This window comes from Homalodisca vitripennis, chromosome 1 (assembly GCF_021130785.1).
Source record: "Homalodisca vitripennis isolate AUS2020 chromosome 1, UT_GWSS_2.1, whole genome shotgun sequence".
In the NCBI taxonomy this organism is placed as follows: domain Eukaryota; kingdom Metazoa; phylum Arthropoda; class Insecta; order Hemiptera; family Cicadellidae; genus Homalodisca; species Homalodisca vitripennis.
In genome coordinates, this window is record NC_060207.1 from 143,762,794 (window position 1) to 143,784,619 (window position 21,826).

Consider the following 21,826-nt stretch of genomic DNA (forward strand, 5'->3'; position numbering starts at 1 on the left):
GAAGAAATCATTGACAATCTGGAAAAAGAACAAATTGCAACAAGGATATTTTTTGGATTTTAGTAAAGCGTTTGACTGCCTTGATCATGAACTCATACTGAAAAAGTTACACTCTCTTGGAGTCATTGACAAGGAACTTGACTGGTTTAAGAGCTACTTGAGAAACAGGAAACAAGTAGTACAACTTACTTACTTGGAGAAAAACACTGTGACGAAAGTAAAATCTAAGCCACTACCATAAGCAGAGGAGTACCTCAAGGCTCCGTGCTTGGACCCGTCTTGTACATTCTCCTAACAAATGACTTCCCAAATTATCTCCAAAACCACTGTGAAGTTGTAATGTATGCTGACGACACAGCTTTGATTTTAGCAAATTAAGAACAAAGCACAGCTAGATATAGACTCTTTTGTTGCATATAATGTGGCTAAGCAATACTGCCACCTCCAATGATTTAGTCTTAAATGACTCAAAGACCCAACAGCTAGTCTTTACACCTAACCCAAACCAATATGACGGGCTCCCAGAATCATCTTAGATATGGACTGATAGCCTGGGGAGGTACAACAATTGGAAATCTTAAAAGGGTGCTCGTTATACAAAAAAGGGCTGTCAGGACTCTAAGTGGATTAGGACCAATGGACTCATGCCGAGCAGCTTTCAGACATCTAGGAATACTGACGATCATAGGCTCTATATCCTAGAGACGATCTTATTTGCCACAAAAACAGGGCATGCAAGAACTGGCGACATCCACCCCTACAACACCAGACATAGAAACAACTTCCTCCTTGACCCTCATCATCTGACTCTGTTCGAGAAAAAACCATCGTATAAAGGAGCCATGTTCTTTAACAATCTACCTGACTACCTAAGAAAGCTTCCAGAGAAGAACTTCAAGACCTCCTTAAGAAGCTGGCTGCTGGAGCATCCATACTACAGTGTCCAGGAGTTCCTTCAGTGAGGACAAGTGCTTTGTAATTTACATACACTGACTCATACACTGATTGTGACATAAACACTGACCTTTGTTCTATTCTCTAAGAATATGTTCAATAAAGATATATTCTATTCTATTCTATCTCTTAAAGTATTTAACTAAAAAAAGTAGAATCAATTGGCATCAAAGGATTTAATTTAGATTGATTTGATTCCTAACTTTTAAACATTTCAATACGGAGAAACACCATTTCTTAGAAAGAATAAAATTAGTAAAGTCAAATCAAGAAAACTTAAGAGTGGTGCAAGGAATTACCTGAGGTGCAATTCTTGGACCTGAATTATTTCTATGTTATCTTCAGGGATTTCCTAGTATCTTGGATGATATTACAGGGACTAAGAGTCAACTCATACATTTTGTCAATGAATTCCAACTTGATTGTTTCAACAAAAATTATAAAGAAATCGAACAACTTACTCAACTCTCCAAATTCAACTCTCAAACATTCAAGAATATTTCTTAAGAAATAATTTAATTTTTAAATGTATGCAAAACTAATGTTATTTATTAAATGAATGTTAAACTTATGTAGCATGCCTATATTAAAAATGACCTATCCTGCTCATATACACTGCCATGTTTCTTTTGCTTTGTGTGTATATGGCGGAACCTGTGACAATTTGGATAAGATGAACAAATCCTTTAGAACAAAATCCAAATTACGATTTTAATCCTTCAAAAACTACCGGTTAGAACAATGTTCAAACTAAAGCATGGTGATCACATAAGATAACATTTTTAAAGTTTACAATATTGACGGTACATAAACAATATATTTTTGAAAAAAAAAAAAACTTTTATAAAATAATCCACACATAATTAGTGTGCACTTTGAAATGCATCTCTACAGTGTATAAGGCATAGAAATGGTTTTAACATAAAAAAACATAGGCTTCCTTTTTGAAGTAAAAATAACACATTTGGAAACAAAGGAAAATACTACCTATTAAGTTTAAAACAACCGGATCAGAATAAATTTTAAAAAGCTTTGAAACCTTTTCTGTTAAACACTCATTATTACTACCTTAATGAGTTTTTAAGTGATTCTAAGTAGGCTACATTAATTATGATCATTAACGTGTATTTGTACTTCATACTTGACACTATTTATATACATGATTTTTGCTGAGTAAATAAAGACATTTTGACTTTGACTTTGCTGATCACAAAGGTTAAATGATGGCACCTCTTCTCTACTGATTATATAAAAATGTCAAACAATCCTGTGATGACTTACCCCTCCCTTAACCTGTGTCTTCATCGCACTGAGTGTCTGCATGAGCTTGAAAAGTTGTTCGAAGTAGTTGGGCAACAACAGTAGCAGAGTAGGTAGACACTCTCGTGGGGGTGGTGGTAGAACTGAGGGGGTGTCATTAGCATCCCCTCGCTTCTTCTGCCTGGAGGCCCCCACTGAGATGTACACCATCTACACAAATAAATTAGCTATATAGACGTGTAGATTCCACCTCTCATTTAGTTCTTTTTTATAATCTGTTTGTTATTCTCATATTGAATTACCATTCAAAATTTAAACTTTCGAACTTTAACAAAGTAAAAATAGCTATAAGACAAGAGCGTGCTTTCTTCATATCGGTAATCATTGTTCATTCAAACACTACACTAGGACTAGAGAGAGGCCAATTTCAAGATACCTTCTTTGTAACTTTCAGAATTTTTGTGGGCTTTAATCTTTTTGAAAGCTTTTTTCCAGTTACAAAACCTGATATGGATAAAATTACTCTTCAATATACTAACTTATAATAACCCCTTGGAATTTGCTTCCCTACATATTTCACAGAATACCTTATCAGTTGGAGCGTCCCATTCAATCCATTGAAAATATTTCAAGCAAGAATTTTGGAATGTTCTCCCCCTTACCCCTTTTTACTGTTTTCTCACCATAACAAAATGAAGAAAGCAAGACTGAAGAACTAGCGGTAGAAGTGAAGTTAGCAATAAGTATTACCAGTAGTGATGATGTGCCGCTGAAGTCTAGCCTCAGTTTTTTTCAAAACAAATCTATCCATTGTATCGATTTTATACCATGAACACTTATGTACTGCAATTGAACAATACTAATTAATTGAGCAACACAAATTGTTCACTAAACATGATATACCAAAGACAAATCTTCGAAGGTGGTGCACGGTTTGACCAAGTGACCAAGTGACCAAGCTCCTCGAGCCCCTAGTAGTCAAAGCCTATTGGTGGCATTGAACTGACAATGAGTTTTGCAAAGGAGTGTGTACTACACAATCCCTGCTCACTGCATTCCAGTTACTTTTGGGTACCTCCTCCTATTCTAACATAAATGTACACTACATTTTAAACATCACAAACCTATAATATGTTACTGTATTATTGTATCTGTAAGCCTTGGGCAAATATTCACAGATTCAACTCAGTTAGTATTAATACTAGCAAAATAACAATTTTAGAAAACTTTTAAAACTACAATTATCAATAACAATCCTTAACAAACCTGCATGTCCTTGAAACCAATCTCTCCAAGTGTCTTCTCGTCAAACTCTGTGGTCAGCTCCTGGCCCTGTGTGATGATGCGGATAGGTCCGTCATTAACCGAGGGTTTGGAGTGCAGTGACTCCCACCACACTGTCACTTCTGCTCTGAGTTCTGCTACGTAGTCGGTTGTCAGCAGCTCTATACTCACCTGATGCAACAACCATGTTCACAAGTGCTTCTACTGATTACAATAGGTTAGTCTCTAAGACAATATATCCAGTGTTCAACTCTAATTCTCATTCTCAAATTATTCTATAGGGACAATAATTTTTCATATTCAACTCCTAAGCACCACAAGTTTTACTTTTACATGAATGGATTTTAAATAAACAGTCTCCTTTCATGCTATAGAAGAAAAATAAATATTAACATAGTTTTGATAAGTATTCTTACTTTTACACGGTTCTCCTCTGTGTGGTATAAATAAAGATAAAAGTTTCAAAATATATTTATACTCGACCAACCTTGTCCTGTACGCCAGCAGGCTGGACCACTATGCGTAGCTGTGCGCCACGTTCCCGTTCTCCAATGACATGACTACCCAGACTATGGCCTTCAATAGTCCAACGGCGAAGGTGGTACGCATATCTACACACAGAATGACTTTTGTTATTGATTAGTATTGGACTTATAAACCTACCATACCAGGTTCTTCTTCCAAAGCTTATCAATAAAAATCTTCAGGGAGAGCATGTTTATACTTAAAATTAGTAGTTATTAAAACAATAATTTACCAATATTATTTATTTTCTAATAACAAATAAATAATATTGGAAAAGTGTTGTTTTTAAACCCTTCAACGCGTTTTGCCGTACTAGGTACGTCATGACACTTTCACTTGAGATCGCGTTTTGCCGTACTGAGTACGTCATGGAGTAGTCGGTTATTTTTGTAGCTGTAACAGACAACTATTGAATGTTTTCAATGAAAAATTTATACCAATCGAAAGGAGAAGATTCAAACTTTCGATTAATTGAGTCGATATCTCGAAAAATCGATCTTTAGAACAAATATCTGAGAAATCAGCTGCATTCAAGACGACGTCATTGCCGTGCAGCCGATCGTTTGTCAGCTTACGTTTGTTGTTGTTTACAGTCATTGTTAGTGTGATGGTTATGTTCTACTGACATATTTTTGTGTGTTTTATGTTCCTTTGTTTAGTTATTATTATTAGTTTTACAAGCTAACTATATAGTTTTGAAGAAGGAAATCCTGTTTTGACAGGAACAATTTGTTGTGTTTTTATAAACATGAGTTGGGAATGGTTTGTAGGTTAGCTAGCTTTTAGGGAAATATTTTAGCATATTTTAGGGAATTTATTTTAAAACTGTTATCGTTTTTGTAAAATGTTTTAAAATCAATTGAAAATGAGTAATCTTGAAGGACACCTAGTGGAAAGAGACAGTGAAATTTACAGACTTTTGAACCTTGAATCAGATGAAGATTTCGACGACGATGGATATGACAATGACTTTGCTCAAGCTGAGTTTGAAGTATTAGACTTTGGACAAAATAGTGATGATGATATTGAAAATAGGCTAGGTGAAAACATTGTAGTACAAAATGAGTTCAATGTTGTTGAAAGAGGAGGAGGTGATGCAGACCTAAATGTAGGCCTAGGCCTACCTGGTTTTTCTTTTGGTTCTGAAATGGTTTGGGAACACTGTAAAGTTAATAAACTAACCTAAAGTAGGTTAATTTTGTTTCATTTGGCTAATTTTAAACCCTAACAACATAGAAGTATAATAAAATAATTATAAACTAGGGTAATTTGCTTATATTATTTATAAAACACAAAATCTCTAAAAAACCGCCAGAAAAAATCAACGCAGAAGGGGGTATGACCATGAAAAAAAAATAACGCGTTGAAGGGTTAATAACTACAGTGGAGTCCCGCTAATCCAAACATCAAGTCAATCTGAACAGGTCAAAGTGGTAGTTCTTATATTTATTTATAATGATAATACACTAACTACAACGATTACAACTAATTACCTACAGTATAAAAATGGATGCATCATTTAGTAAAAAAAGTTTCATTACTTTATTAAGACAAACTGCGTACGGTACAGTACAGTATATCAATCAATAAAATACCAAATTGAACTTACATGTTAAGTATGAGTTAAATTAAAGAAGTAAAATCAAAGAAAAACTGGAAGTATAGTACTGGTATTATTGTTAAGTACAATATTAATTGTTAAAAGACATGAACTCAGTAATTGTCTTTTGTCGCAATGAAGAGAGTATAGTGGATGACGCTTAGTTTCGCTATTGTGTCATAAACATGATATTAGCAGGTGTAGCAGTAGCCTGTTTCTCTAACAATCCTAGTGCCACACGCAAAGGTGTGGCACCTAATTGGCACCAATTCTCCTTTATCACTCAGGTTCTCGTCGTTACTTCCTCTCTCCCCCCACTCCATTGATTCTTGAGTGAAAACGCGAAGGGTGTCTAGCTTGTGTTTAAATGTAACGGTGGTGATGCTTTCGCTTACTTGTTATAACAATCAGCTCTCACACTTTTATTATGCAAATAATCACAACAGTGGCATTGATGTTTGCACTGGACAACATACGACATACTGCCAGTGCCGACCACTGCAGACTACAGTGCAATGTGCAGCTGTTCTACGAGGCAGTTGGGGGAGTACAGTCTGGTCCGTAGCACGTAGAAAATGTCCAATGTGCGCTACAATAGTGAACTACGGTGTACTGTAACTTATAAACTGTGTGTAGTATTTGTGGTCCAATACATTTGTCACATGAAATACAGTACAGTGTTTTAATAAATGTTGATAATTTTATAACAAAATAAACCCATTCTCATGCTTTTTCTGTCATTCCGACTAATCCGAACAATTGCGTAATTCTAACTGGGTTCAGTCCCAATTGGTTCGGATTAGCAGGACACCACTGCACTAGTTTATAATTATTTCAATTGCTCCAAGAGCCTTCAATGATTATATTTTTGTTAAATAATTTAGTGAATATTGATTATTGACTATCAATTAGGCTATTTTAAAACTGATTGAACAATGTAGCTGTGCATACAAATTTAAAATTTAGATAAATAATTCTGTTTTGCTTTATGATTAGATGGGTTCTGTGTGTTAACAAGAAATGTTTTTTTTTCAATTTTAAATTGAAAGCAACAGACCAGAGTTAATAGAAGCACATACCGAGAAGACTATCAGTAAAAATTGTAACTTTTTCCAATCAATATAATTTAATTTTAAATATTAATATTCATTTTGGTTTAGTTGGAAGAGAAAGGTAGATTATATGTAGATCTGTCATCTCGAAATGTCAAACTAAAGATTTACTGTTAAGACTGTTAATTTGTAAAATTCGGATGGTATGATGACTCTGAAAGTTTAGCATATTAATATACTCATGACATTTTCAAATATCTACACAATCCATTATCCAAATCTATCTATTCCACCATGTTGGAAAATAATCGAATTAAAACTTTTGCACAAATGCAAATGGATACAATTTCGAATATGCTGTTGGGGTTCGTTATCTTGAAACCTTACAAAACAATCTTTGTAAGCATATGAATTTGTATTAAAAATGTGGGCTTGATATAATTACAATTAATTGGTAATTATATTTGTACACTTATACACTCATAATAATTCAATGTTGCTGTATATTTCTAAAACTTTTGAAATCTCATGAAATATATAACACCAAGAAATCATACAAATTGTTGAAATGACCTAGCATTCTAACAATTTTCATTTTGGTCTATGATGCACCATTTCCACCATCGTAAAACCAGGAGTGATATAAAAAAGAGGTTAAAAAAGTGTCTATTTTGATTTATGTAGTGAAATACCAGAGATACGTATTTTGCTAAGCAAAATTTTTTTAGTTTTAGCATAGGATACAATATAAATTAGCAAAACAAATTTAGTTTGAATCAACAAGAAACTATGACAATTATAGTGTTCACCATTCCTTGCTGTATACTATTAAAAACTTTTTATACAGCTGCTACCTGGCTGGAAATCTTTAGAGATATCAACAAATTTACAAGAATCAAAATTGTTTCAATTACTTAATATTTTGTTATGTATATGAGCCATGTTGGAAAATAGTCGAATTAAAACTTTTGCACAAATGCAAATGGATACAATTTCGAATATGCTGTTGGGGTTCATTATTTTGAACAAATGAACCAACTAGACTGATATTAATTTAAAATATTTTGAATTTAAAACATTTTTGCAACGAACTTTGAATTTTACAACTTAATACACCAACAGACTCTCTTACATTAGTCTCTCATAATAATTGATACCAGAAATGCACTAAACTTAATTTGAACCTCTACATTGATGTTCTGAATTTGAGGCTACAATTAATTTTATTTCTTATTTTACATTTGCCAGATATGAGATGTATCTGGCAAACCGGAGGTGATGCCACCCTCTACGCAAGAAGTAGAAGACGCGGTTAGCGAAGCTTAAATGCAATAAGGCTCCTGGTGAAGACGGAATTACAAGTGAGATTATTAAAAGTGGAGGAAAATTTCCTGATAAAAGAAATACATAAACTTATTACAAAAGTATGGGAAAGAGGAAATTATACCGGAGGTATGGAGAGAAGCAGTGGTAATTCCTCTGCACAAAAAGGGGCATAAACAATTATGTTCTAATTATAGAGGAATATCTCTTTTGAACACCGTCTACAAGATATTTTCAAAAATATTACTATCAAGATTAAGTCCTTATACTGAAGCAATAATTGATGAACAGCAATCAGGATTTATGAAAGGCAGGTCCACAATAGATCAAATATTTTCCTACTTAAACAGGCAATCTCAAAATATTATGAGTTCAACAAAGGCTTCTATGGAATTTTTATAGACTTCAAGAAAGCTTATGACAGCATAGATAGGAATGCTCTATTCAAGAAGATGGAAAAACATGGAATCCCGCAAAAACTGATAAGACTGTCAAAAATGTGTATAAGTGACTCAAAGGCCAAAATAAGAATAGATGGAGAAAATGTCGGAAAACTTCCTTATCAACACTGGAGTAAGACAGGGAGATGGGATTTCTCCCACTCTCTTCAACCTGGCTGTGGAAGAGGCATTACAAAAGTTAAAAGACTACAAAGAGGGGTTAAATTAGGAGTGGACCTGAACGTAATGGCATTTGCGGATGATGTAGTGATCTCTTGTCAGAAAGTTTAGATGACCTCTCCACACAAACAAAAAGTTTTATTAAAGAATGTCCAAACAGTAGGCTTAGAGCTAAATGAAGATAAAACTAAAAAAATTATTCATTTTGGAAGACATTGCTGGAAATGTGAGAAACAAACTTAAGCATTGACAACTACTCGATTGGCTGTGTAGAAAGTTTTAATATTTGGGGTGTAACAATAAACAGCAAAAACGTGGAGGATATAGAGATACAAAGCAAATTAGCTAATGCAAATAGGTGTCTTGGGGCGTGTACAAAACTCTTTACGTCAAGATTGTTGTCACAATGCTCCAAAATAAGAATTTATAAAAACAATCATTCAACCAGTCCTAATGTATGGAAGTGAAACATGGACATTAACGAAGAAAAATGAGGGGCGGTTGATTGTTTTTGAGAATAAAGTTCTCAGAAAAAATATTTGGACCAATATGTGATGAAGGGGTGTGGCGAATAAGAAAAAATAGAGAATTACGCAATGTATACCAAGATCCTGATATGGTGGCTTTGGTGAAGGCAAAGAGAATTAGCTGGCTGGGACATGTACATCGGAGACAGGAGGGCACAAGGTTAAAAGAGGTCTACCAGGCGGTACCGGCAGGAAAGGCGCCCTTTGGGTAGGCCAAAGATAAGATGGTGCGATCAAGTGGTCGAAGATGTGACCCGGTGTGGAGGGTCTGTGGATCTGGCGGAAGACAGGATGGCGTGGAAGAGAGGCTCATAGATGATGCAAAGAATCGACTGAGATTTGTTACGCCCCGGCAGTAGTAAGTAAGTAAGTTACAATATAGGAATATACGGAGCAGCCACAACTAAAAGAAATTTGGACAGAATCTTATTACAACAAAAAAAAGCTCTAAGAATAATTTTTTAACCTAAAACAAAGAAATACAGTGAAACCATACTTTTCTCAACTTCAAATTTTAACTGTATATGATCTATACATTTATGAAACTGTTTTATATACGTAAAAAAATACAACAACCCAATTAGTATTTTAAATCATCATGATCATAATTTAAGAGACGTAGCAGATATGTGGAACAACATAGGCTGAAGTTTTATGAAAAGAAAACTGGTTTTATTGGCACAAAATTTTTGTTTAACCTTCCTCTCAATATTCAAAATGAGCAAAATTATGAAAAATTCAAAAAACTACTTAAAAAATTATTTATCAACATTATCCTTGTATTCTTTTGAAGACTTTTTTTGTTTCAATATGTAAGTAACATTTTAAGTATTGTTGGGTATGTTTAGAAATGTATAAAATCCCCTTAAATTACCTAATAATTACCTTAACTAATAACTGTCTTGATTTAAAAATTGTTTTAAACTTACTCTGTAGAAGGCTACATAGCCAAATCTTACTTTTTCAGTGAGTGTCAAAACTGATTTTTATGTTTTAATATAGCAATTATAAATTTATATGAGATTTATTGTGACGCTATTCTTGTAATCTGTTACATGGCTGAATAAAGAAATTTTGAATTTGAATTTGAATTTGAAAAAAATAAGATATGAGATGTAATAAAAGATCATTTGTACTTATTTATAAATAAATATAAATATACATTTATTTTAAAAATTATACACACATGCAAATGGCACTATCTCAAAAGTTAACTAAAACAAACTTCAACAAAATTCATTCCAGTTATGTGCAAATACAATATAAATAAATATATACATACATTTTTTACTTATGGTGGTTTTGAGTTCTGAGGTTTATGATTAATCTTAAATCTTTCTTTCTCTCAAAAATGTACGAAAAAATATTTGGTAAATGAAGGAAACAGGATTTTTTGGACATTTGGCGTCGTTCAGTGAAACAAGAAATCAGTAACACTACGTTTCGAGATCTGCAATCTGATCTTCTTCAGGTACTGATCTCTTCTAGGTCAGATTGCAGATCTTGAAAACGTAGTGTTACTGATTTCTTGTTTCACTGAACGATGGCAAATGTCCGGAAAAATCCTGTTTCCTTCACAATCCTTCCATCGTCAAAAATAACCTTCATACAAAGAATTTGGTAAATACTGATTATTATCTATTAAGAGAGATGAGTAAAGTGTATATTCTCTGACCTGCGTTTGAAAGTGTCTAAGTGTGTGTTGAGCAGCAGCAGAGCACGCTGTATACACAGCAGACTTGCTTCCTCGTTAGTTTGAAGATCTTGTGTGGCCTGAGTCAGGTTGGCCATACACTGGCACACAAATTCTGACTCTTGCTCCAGCTGTCTGCCCATGTAGTAAATGTTCAGGTACTGTATGGCTGCCATGCTCACATCTACACAGACATTCACACAATTAACATTTCTCTTTATATGAAATTAATGTAAGAGGAATTTAATTTAACATCTTAAGTTTGAATTGTTATTTAATAAGACTTAGAACAGAAATTACAATGTGTAGATTTCCTTTCCTCACGTTTGTATGAAATATTATGTAATAAATGTATTATTCTAATTTAGACATTTCTAAATAATACATTTTATTAAAGACTCTTGGAGCAATTGGAAAATTTTTAATAAGTTTTTAATTTGTTGTTTAGTTCCTTTTACTAATATTTATTATGATTTTTGTGTATAAATCTAAGGCAACATGCTTTTGATAAAACAGATACAAAAAATATATTGGTTGATTTTAAACCATTGGTTTTATCAAACAAACTTTGGTTTCAATAAATAATAATAACTTCATAGAAAAAAATAAATGGTATTTATTCGTGCAATATCATTTATATACTCTAACAATTTATTAATTTAACAATTTAGTGATACAAATCCAACATATGTCATTTATTAAATACAATTATAAATGTCACACAGATTTTGATCTCTAAAAAAGTGCAAATTAACCTTAAGGTTCTTAATTAATTAATTAAAAACTCTTTTATAAATATCATTTTGGATTCTATTTTGAATGCCTAATCTCATGATTAAGAACATAAGTGAGATAATGTCAGATTTCCAAACAAAGCATTATATCCACTTAGCTATAATCAAAATCTAATGAAATCCAGAGTACATCTCTTCAAGAAATCGTCACCTGTATTGTTGACACGGAGGGCGATCTTCCACAGGTGGTCCATGTTGGGAGTGTCAAGGTGAGCGGAGGAGCCACGGGCCATGTTGCACAGCTGCTGGTACAAGTCCAGAGCCGTCATGGAGATGGTCTCTGGAGGCAAGGTAGGCAGCTTCTTGGAGTAGAGGTGTCTAAGTGTCTCCTGTCGCAATGCATGCTGGTCCTTGGACTTGACCTGGCGCAACAGCCAGCTGAAGAACTCATCAGAGCACTCTGGGTCGCCAGCCAGACACTGCCATAGTGTGTCAAGTTCTTCCACACTCAGTCTAAAAATGTAAATAATTATTTCTGTTAATGTTTGTTGTAGGTAAAACAAATAACCCATTTCTTCATCTTGCCTCATTCTTTTCTTTAAATCAAGGACAAAGAATCCTTGCCCAACTCTTCTAATTAATTGACTGTTGAACACCTAATTCATAACAGTTAGTTACTAATGTCATTAGTCAATAGATTAGTTATTAAGTAATTCAGGCAAATTGATTGCTACATCATCTTTAAACCTACCCAACAGATTCTATAAACCTTGAGAAGTTGCATTAATCATATATTACTCATTACACTCTGATACATTCACAATAAGAAAGTGGATAGTACATATATGACAAACAAAAGATCTTTACATATTTAAGTTGGAAAGAGTAAGCAAGGTATAAAAACAATGTTTAACTCAGTTAAACAAAAAGTGGTACTTGCAAATCTCTTGTCTTCAATGTATTACAGAGAATCTTAAGAATCTCATTTAAATGTACAAGCATGCATACTGACCTGATATACTCGGGCAGGCCCAGAGGTGAGTAGATATGCGTGAGGAACTGCAGCCGCACCTGGACGTGTGTGAGAGGCAAGGGTCCGGCCGCCCGTAGGTTCTCAAAGAACCGCTCCATCATGGCGTGTTCCTTAAGAGCCCACAGGGTAACGTGATGGGTGTCCACCGCACCACCACGAAAGTGCTGGAACGATGCGAAGAGCTTCGGCAGCAGCCGCAATGATACCACCACAGACCTGCAATCACTCATCACCAACTTCTCACAGGTTTTGGAAAATTGTTCTGAATTTTTTGTTGAAATGAGAGTGATCCATGTGGAATGTATAAGGTACGCCAGTGTACAGTTACATACAACCAATATTTTAATTAAATTATGTCCTTAAAAAGTTTAATTATTTTGATCTTTTAATTTGATACCTATAATTTGAAAGTAATTAAAAACTTGTTGTTAGATTATTACAGTTTTTGAATGTTAGTTGCTAACTTAAGCTCTTCAACATGACTTCTTATATTCTCATTGTGAAACAAATGACAGAAATTACATCAAGTTTTATTTTAATTGTATGATTATGGATTTTTGTTGTTCTTTGTAATCTATACCTGACTGACTGACATTTTGTTCGAACAAAAGAGTTGTGTCAATTATCAGTACACATTTTCTATGTCATAAGAGTTACTGGCTAAAATGTACTCTAACACTCAAACCGTAAATTATCTATTTATCAACAAGAAATATTTTATATTATAAGGCATTGAAAAGCATCAATTCACTACACAGAAAAAATCCACTCAATACTACTAGGCATACTAAATTTCTCTTCTTGATCCTTTCAGAACAGTAGCTTACATTTCTGGTAAATGAAACATAATTACTTATTAATAAACAATAGTAACATGTTATTTCTAAATTTAAAACTCTCTTTTTATGTGGTGTCCAGTTTCATCTATAATACTATAATACTTGCATACCAAGTTACATAAAATCCAAATCAACTTACCAATTCTTGGCGAGATTTTCCAGGCAGCCTTCAATGAACTTCATACGGATCAGCTTGTCCGTGTTGAAGCACAGGAGGTTACACAGGACCTTCTCAGCTTCCAGTGCCAAGCCTTCTCCTAGCTGATTCTGAAATAACATTCACATCGGTTTTAGCTCCATGACAACATGGTCTATAAGTAAGTAGTGAGAGGCAACAGCAAATGCAATTACATGTTTTCACTTGTTTATCTCACTTGAAATCCAAAATTAATAAAAAAACTTATAAAGTCTTAATTAACTACAATTTGACTTATAGTACTTACATATACTTTTCTTGATTGACACATAAAATCTAACAAAGGTATAAAAAACAAGTGGCATTAAATTAAAACCAAAGTTTGCTTAACAAAACAAATTGTTTAAAATCAAACAATCTAATCTTTGTTCCTGTTTTATCAAAAGTATGTTACCTTAGATTTATACACAAAACCATAATAAATATTAGTAAAAGGAACTAAACATACAAATTAAATACTTATTATTTAGAAATTAGAATAATACGTTTTCTCTAGAATTTGTTTAAAGTGTTATGGAGGTTCTTATAGTTTATATATAGCTTTATAATAGTTTGGTACACTGGTTGTCTTCCCATGTATTACAGTATTCTCTTAACCAGTTGCAAATATTGTTTTGGGTATTTAAAATTAAATCTTTTAAAAAGAGTTTACATAACTTTCTCAAGAAAATGTCATTAACCCTTAATAGCGATTATCAAGACCTCACCTATAGCCTGCTGAGGGAGTTTTCCTGATAATATGAATATAACAACATGTTTTAGTTATAATGTAATTGAGTATAAATATACATAAATGTCTAAATCAGAAATAATGCAGCACTTACCCAAAGTTATTAACGTTATGAAAAACAAGTAACTTTCACGGTTAGGTCTAGCCTACAACACTCACAAACACAAGCCCACTAAATCACTTCTGTGTCATCATTTTGCACTTTCTGTACTTTTAAATAGTATTTAGAGAAAAACTAATAACCTGTACATATGTTACTAAATAGAAACTTATTACAAAACAATTATTGTTTTTCCAGAACTCATAACACACAATGTAATAAACAACAGAGGAGAAATGATATTGCAACACAGATGATTTGAGCAATCTAATTAGTTTCTATAAACTGCGGAATAAAAAGAAATATGTTTTCTGTAAAGACGAAAATAAAGAATGTAATATCCTCTTTTTAACAATATAAAATACCACCGGAAGTAGTTTAAACCAATGTCGCTAGATAGCATATGCTTACGATCTGCACTAAAATGTGACATTAACATGAAAAGAATTAACAGCTTTGTTCGTCAGATGTGACTGTCCCGTGAAACATGTAGAAGAGTTAATTCAACATACTTATCTTTGATCTTGAATATTTTTAATGCTTTTAAGCCAATATCTCATAATTCTACTAAATCGTATAACATATGGAAACAAACAATAGTGTCCAAGTCTATCCATAGCACTGTTCTTGGTTTTATTACATTACATATAACCATTACTTTCAAACATACTAAATTTAGTATTCAGTCATATTTAGTTACTTGTATTAAATATCTTCTGGTTAATGGAATTTAACTAAAGAACTATTGGTCAAAACTGGTCCATAACTTAGGTCATGGCTGAGGTATACAATAATATCTCATGGAATAATCATCTTCTATTCTTAATGTAACCTACTTAATGGGCCACCAAAACTAAAGTAAGATAATTTCCATGTTTAACCCCTTCCATCCCTCACAGGCTTACCAAATAACTGGTAATATGAACTGCATTGCTATAGTATACTACGTTTAGTAAAAATTATTAATACAGTACAGTCTGTAAAAATACAAACACATTTTTCCTGTGACATTGAATACTTTAAATTGAATCTGTCCGCGGTTGAGAAAGTGCCCACGTTTTTTTATAATTTTGCTGTCTTGATGTTAAGAAGAAGAGGAACTACCTTAAATAGTAAAATGAACTTGCTCTTCATACTCCATCAAAACAGTTTTCCATTACAAATGTACACGATCTCATTCTTATGGAATTGTGGTCGCTTATTTTAAAGACTTAAGAGTTCCACCACTAGGCTTACAGATGGAGGTAGTCGGACCAAATTTCCCAACAAAGAAAAATGTCCGTCAGTAATGAGATTTTGCTAAAAACAACAAAATTGCAGAAACCATGCTTATTTTGTTAACTTTTTCCAATTCTATTATTCAGAACAGGTACAACATTTTAGCAACATTGAATGAAATGTATACATCCCTAAAAGGAGATGACATTGACGAATAAATATGATTTATTAAAAAAACTATGTAGTTTAAAGTATTATAGTGATTTAAAAATAATGACTAGTTTGCATAAGTCATGTATGCTGCACCTAAAATAAAAGTACTCACAATCTTATCATCCTGTAGCAGATCCCAAAGCAACGTGTTACCAGGCTTGCACACATTCTCCAGGTTGAACTGTGACAAGACAGGGGCCAAGTGGTGGAGTGCCACCTTATTGGCGTGCATCCTGGCCATTTGTCCCAGCTGCTGAGGTGTCAGGTGGGCTTGTAACATCTGTGCAAAACAATTCACCGACTGAGCTCAACACTTTGTCAAAAGTAAGGAATTAATTTATTGAGATTATACAAACTTTAATTAAAACAAGACCTGAGGAAATAGGTAATTGCCTAATGTAAAAGTCATAGGAGCCTTATCTGTGAGAGTAAATAAATCGGTAAAAAAATCACAGAATACACGATTTTTACTTATTCAACCTCTTCTTCAGTCAAAAGTAAATAAAATTACGACTATAAACATAAAAATATATAAATCACGATAAACTGATTTTCAAAAACATTGAATAGTATTAGTAGTTTTTGGATTAATTTTAGTCAAATATTGGAACACAGAATACAAGGTGTGTCCAAAAAGTATCCAACCTTGACGTCTGGCATGAACTGAAGTTACTCAGCGGCAACGGCAATCTGGTCCCCTTCAAAGTACTCCCGTCCACAAGCCACTACCTTATTCCAACGCTCCTCCCACTTCCGGAAACACTCCGGAAATTCATTTTGTGGAATGGCTAACAGGTCCTTCGTCGCATTTTGTTTTATTTCTTCAACATCGTCAAATCTTTTTCCTTTCAAAGGAATTTTTAATTTCGGAAATAACCAGAAGTCACAAGGAGCTATATCAGGAGTGTAGGGAGGCTGTCGTAGTTGGTTGATGTCGTGTTTGACCAAAAAACACTGAATGAGATTTGAGGAATGAGCTGACGCATTGTGGTGCAGGATCCAGTCACGGCTTGTCCACAGTTCAGGTCGTTTCCTTCGCACTGCATCTCGTAGCCACCTTAGAACCTCAAGATAAGACTCCTTATTCACTGTCTGGCCTCTTGGAGCATATTCGTGATGAACAACGCCGTCCTGGTCAAACTAAACTGTCAGCATTGTCTTGACATTGCTTCGACTTTGTCTTGCTTTTTTCGCCCGTTGCTCTTTGTGAGTTTTCCACTGTGAGTTTTCCAAGATTGAGCCTTTGTTTCAGGGTCATAGCCATAAATAAACCCATGACTCATCACCAGTAATAACTTTTTTAAATAGCCCTGGATCATTTTTTATCAAATCCAGATTGTCCTGTGCGATTTCAAGTCGACAGTTCTTTTGGTCTTCTATCAGCAACCAAGGAACAAATTTTGCCGAAACACGGTTCATTTTTAAATCTTCATGTAAAATGTTACAAACTGACGATTTTGGTATTCCTAAATCTTCTTCCAGCTCTCGGACAGTCAATCGACGGTTTTCATTAATTGCTGCACGAACACGTTCAACATTTTCAGCGTTTCTGGCCGTTGAAGGCCTGCCAGATCGGTCATCACTCTCCACTGATATGCACCTATTTTTAAACTGCCTAAACCACTCTTTTATTTGTGTATCGCCCATAGACACATCACCATAAACTTTCTGTATCATAGTAATCGTCTCTGATGCTGAATGGCCAAGTTTTTGGCAAAATGTAATGCAAATGCGCTGCTCAATATGTTCAGTCATATTGAAATGCGACGCACACACACGGCAGTACTGTACGGAACAGAGCGCTGTGACTCACTGAGTGACTGGATCGTATTCAATGCCTAATATGGGAAGGAGTAGGCTCGCCCCACCCCTCCAATACCGGTTCTAGCCGGTCGGTTACGCCGCAGCCGCCTACTGGTATAGTATAGCTAACAATGTTTATTACTTAATAAAGGTATTCTCCTACATCTTTGTTCGTTCCTCAATTACCTTCACTGAATATACTTTCTATATTTTTACCAGAATCTTATATGTTTAACTCTCCTTCACCATTAGTAAAGTAAAGATCACAAATAGTGCTGCAAGGTGTAATGTGTCCATAAGTTACAATCACATAAAGTTATTTATGTGTAATCCTGGATTTGAGTAACACATTCACCCTACACACAATATGCGGACACCGTATGGTAGTATTGTGGCACAGGCACGAGTGACTAGTATCCCACTATCACTGCTTGACTGCGACAGTTCAGTGTGAGATCAAGTACTGTAGAGGAAACATGAAATTCCTGTGTTAGTTTAATGACTGATTTCCACAATATCATTCCCAGGTCTGGTGTAATCCTAGCAAAATCTTGAAAATTGTGGGGTGGTAGAAAGGATTTACATGAGTATTAATAAACTTCTTATAACTTGCTTTATAACATAAGTGTTACACTGAAAAAATATTATAGAATTTAAACTTACGACAGAGCACTTGGGATACCAGTTTTTCGCAAGGGAGAGTATTTGGCAGTGCTGACTTACAAATAGTATTTTACTTGAATACAAATAAATGGCTTCATACTGTCCAAGTTACAAAGAAGAGTGTACATAAATTTTGCAAACTGTAGACAGATATTGTATAATATGACGGAGAGAAAAAATGTAGTTTGATAAAAAATGTTAAGCATTGGTTAAGTAAGTGTTACCAAAGCCTAATACTTGGAGGATTCAACAAATTTCACTTCCGTTATCTTTCCACATGATTTGAATTAAAACCCATTGAGATATTGATGGAACTGCATGACATTTCATTTCTATACAGGTAACATTAAGTTTCATGGTGTTGCATGTACTTCCATGGGATTTGGCTGAGCATTAGCGAAGTTTAACTTACTGCAGGATATCTTAAGAATGGATTGACCTAGGCCTATACGCTTGAAATTTCTGCAACTACTCAGTGGGCTAGCACAGTTCTTCTATCTGACTGTCTTATGCAGGATATCTTGAGAAAAAAACGTTCTATAGACTTGAAATTTTGTATGAACATTCACAAGATCAAGTTCAATAATACTGTATATACTATAATTTGACTAATTTATAGGTCTCAATCTATGGGATTTGACTGAATGTTAGTGAAGCTTATTACTCAGGGGAATATTTTCGATATCTGGTAGAGCTATAGACTTTGAATCAAACTTCAATTCTAAATAGGCAAGATTAAGTTTGATGATGGTACGTATCTCTTCATGGGATTTGACTGAGTGATAGTAAAGTCTATCACTGAGAAGCATATATTGAGGACAAATTAAGCTATGAGCTTGAAGTTCAGAGGAAACCTCACTTCTACATAGGCAAGATTTGTGTCCCTTCAATAGATGTCCCCATCTGGCCAGGGTAACTAGAGGATACATCCATTGCCATCAAACAGCGGAGTGACAGCAATCCTCCTGGCATGATTACAGGTAACTTTTCAGTAGTTTCAGGTGGTAGTTAGGTAAAGGCAGTTTTTGGACAATGGGATGAACCACATCCCTCCAAGATGTTGAGATAAAGCACACTCTAAACTCAGTGACGTTTTACGTGGCACATGGTTTGGCATACTCCTACCTTATAAAATTATGTTCAAACCTTTAAAAAGCAGTCAATTTATTATTAACTCAACCTTGAGCAATTTTCTTTTTCATATTTTAAACAGACGCCATTAAATTGCTTGCTTGGTAAATATCCACCGTATGCACTTTTGATAGTAAGTTTTTGTATAAGAAGTTTGAATTGATAATTTAAAAATGGTTTTCAGAGTCAAATTGCAACTATAGTACTGTCCGCATCTGACTTGTTTGCGAGCTCAAGGAATGCACCTACCATTGGCTGAGGCTGTCGACCAGCTGTCACTTCCCGCACTACTACCCGTCCTAAAACTATTAGCTATTTGCCTTGTCACATTATAACGCCAGGAAATTGGTGTATTTAAGTAATTCTATATTTAGGGTATAATGACATTTTTTACATGAGCTATAACATTGTTTACTCTTATCCTAAAACTGTAAAGAAGCAACATGAAGTTGTTTTACTTATTATCTTGAAAAATGTTGGGACTTGAAACCATACGTATTATAATAAAAAGTTCGTATATTTTTCAAAATATGACACAAAATACGTTTTGTTTTCTAACCTTTGTCGGTAATTCTAAGCAATATATGGGTCAACCTCGATTTTTCTCATATTACAATATAATGTTCCAATAATCAATTAGAAAAGGAAATGACTAGAATTTCTTGCTGGAAAGCAGTTATAGGGAGCAGGCAACTCATATTACAATATAATGTTCCAATAGTCAATTAGAAAAGGAAATGACTAGAATTTCTTGCTGGAAAGCAGTTATAGGGAGCAGGCAACCGCGAGAATTACCTATTAGTGATCAGGGGCATTGACGTGATCTGGCCTTCAAATTTGGAACTACTCGAGTTAATTTTTTTTTCTAAAAGAGCAAGCAGCGCGAAGCGCTGCGCAGCGGGCAAGCATCGTGCGTGATCTTCGTCTATACTGAATTGATTCAGGCCAAAGGAATGACACAGATTCCTTTACCAGATTTTAACGGAGATTTTGTATTGGGCAGATTATATTGGTTTACTTTGCTTTCCAGCAATGTAATTATGTGTTTAAAATTGTTTTACATACATTACCTACATTATATTGTAATATGTAATAACAATTTATCAGAAATTTTTAATAAAAAAAGGATCACGCACGATGCCTGCCCGCTGCGCAGCGCTTCGCGCTGCTTGCTCTTTTAGAAAAAAAAATTACTCGAGTAGTTCCAAATTTGAAGCCCAGATCACGTCAGTGCCCCTGATCACTAATAGGTAACTCTAAGCAATATATGACCGTCTGGCGGTTGCCTGCTCCCTATAACTGCTTTCCGGCAAGAAATTCTAGTCATTTCCTTTTCTAATTGACTATTGGAACATTATATTGTAATATGAGAAAAATCGAGGTTTACCCATATATTGCTTAGAATTACCCCTTAGTCGAGTGGACATGCGAGATCTGATTCAGAAGAACTCTGGTCGTCGTCATCGGGGTCGTCACTTTCACTGGAGTCCACGCCACCAAGTTCAATAACGAAGTGGTCAATGACGTCTTCTATTAATCTATCCTTTATCCAGAAGTCCTGCTCTAGTTTTAGGGTGTGATTTGTAAAACCTTCCCAGTCTATTTTGGTAACAGAGTTCATAGCATGTGTTGTCACTTCCTCAAGTTTTGTTAAACATAAATCACCTTCGATATTGTGATTTTTAATTTTGCGTTTCATGGTAGCCCAGGCTAACTCTATAGGATTTAGCTCGCACATATAAGGTGGTAAACGGATTACTAAATGTCCATGTGCCTTTAGTAAAGAATCTACACGGAAAATCTTTTGTGGAGGTTTGTGTTGCACTATTAAATCGTACAGTTCAAATTTTTTCATAGTCGTGGAACAAGCTATATTATTTTTAATTAACCATTCAACCATGTCATTTTTAACTGCATATTTAGAAGGAGGTTTATTGTCCTGAAGGCAGTGATATGGTGCATTATCAAGGATAACTATGCTGTTTTTTGGAAGATGTGGCAATAGTTTTTCGTGAACCCATCGTTCAAAATTAACGCCATTCGTTTGACCATGGTAATCACCGGTAGCTCTGCCAGCTTTGAAAATTAAATTGCAGTCATGAAGAAATCCATCTTTCGTGCCGGCAGTAACCACTATTAGTCTATTAGATGAACTCGTGTTTGTCAAGACGCCAGGAACACCAGGACCACTCCAACATTTTCCAAAAGTTAAATTGTTGTCCACCCACGTCTCGTCTAGGTACACAATAACTTTACCCTCGTGTCTACACTTCTGTATCTCTCGCAAATAATGAGCACGCCAGTTTACTATATCAGGCCGTTCTATTA

The 21,826-nt window shown here is 34.5% G+C and overlaps 1 protein-coding gene across 2 annotated transcripts in view; it reads right to left on the reverse strand.

The window, feature by feature from the left end:
• LOC124372737 (ubiquitin carboxyl-terminal hydrolase 34) overlaps nucleotides 1-21,826 on the reverse strand; it is a 145,936-nt gene that overhangs the window by 88,761 nt on the left and 35,349 nt on the right. Inside the window, exons 15-22 of one of the 2 annotated variants that reach the window (XM_046831156.1) lie at nucleotides 16,014-16,181; nucleotides 13,584-13,711; nucleotides 12,585-12,821; nucleotides 11,784-12,085; nucleotides 10,821-11,022; nucleotides 3,986-4,109; nucleotides 3,481-3,669; nucleotides 2,236-2,424 (exon numbers count right to left, since the gene is read on the reverse strand). In XM_046831156.1, the coding sequence (XP_046687112.1) occupies nucleotides 2,236-2,424; nucleotides 3,481-3,669; nucleotides 3,986-4,109; nucleotides 10,821-11,022; nucleotides 11,784-12,085; nucleotides 12,585-12,821; nucleotides 13,584-13,711; nucleotides 16,014-16,181 (1,539 nt within the window). Of the gene's footprint in view, nucleotides 1-2,235; nucleotides 2,425-3,480; nucleotides 3,670-3,985; nucleotides 4,110-10,820; nucleotides 11,023-11,783; nucleotides 12,086-12,584; nucleotides 12,831-13,583; nucleotides 13,712-16,013; nucleotides 16,182-21,826 lie in introns of both variants that reach the window. The other variant, XM_046831150.1, reaches the window with a different exon arrangement.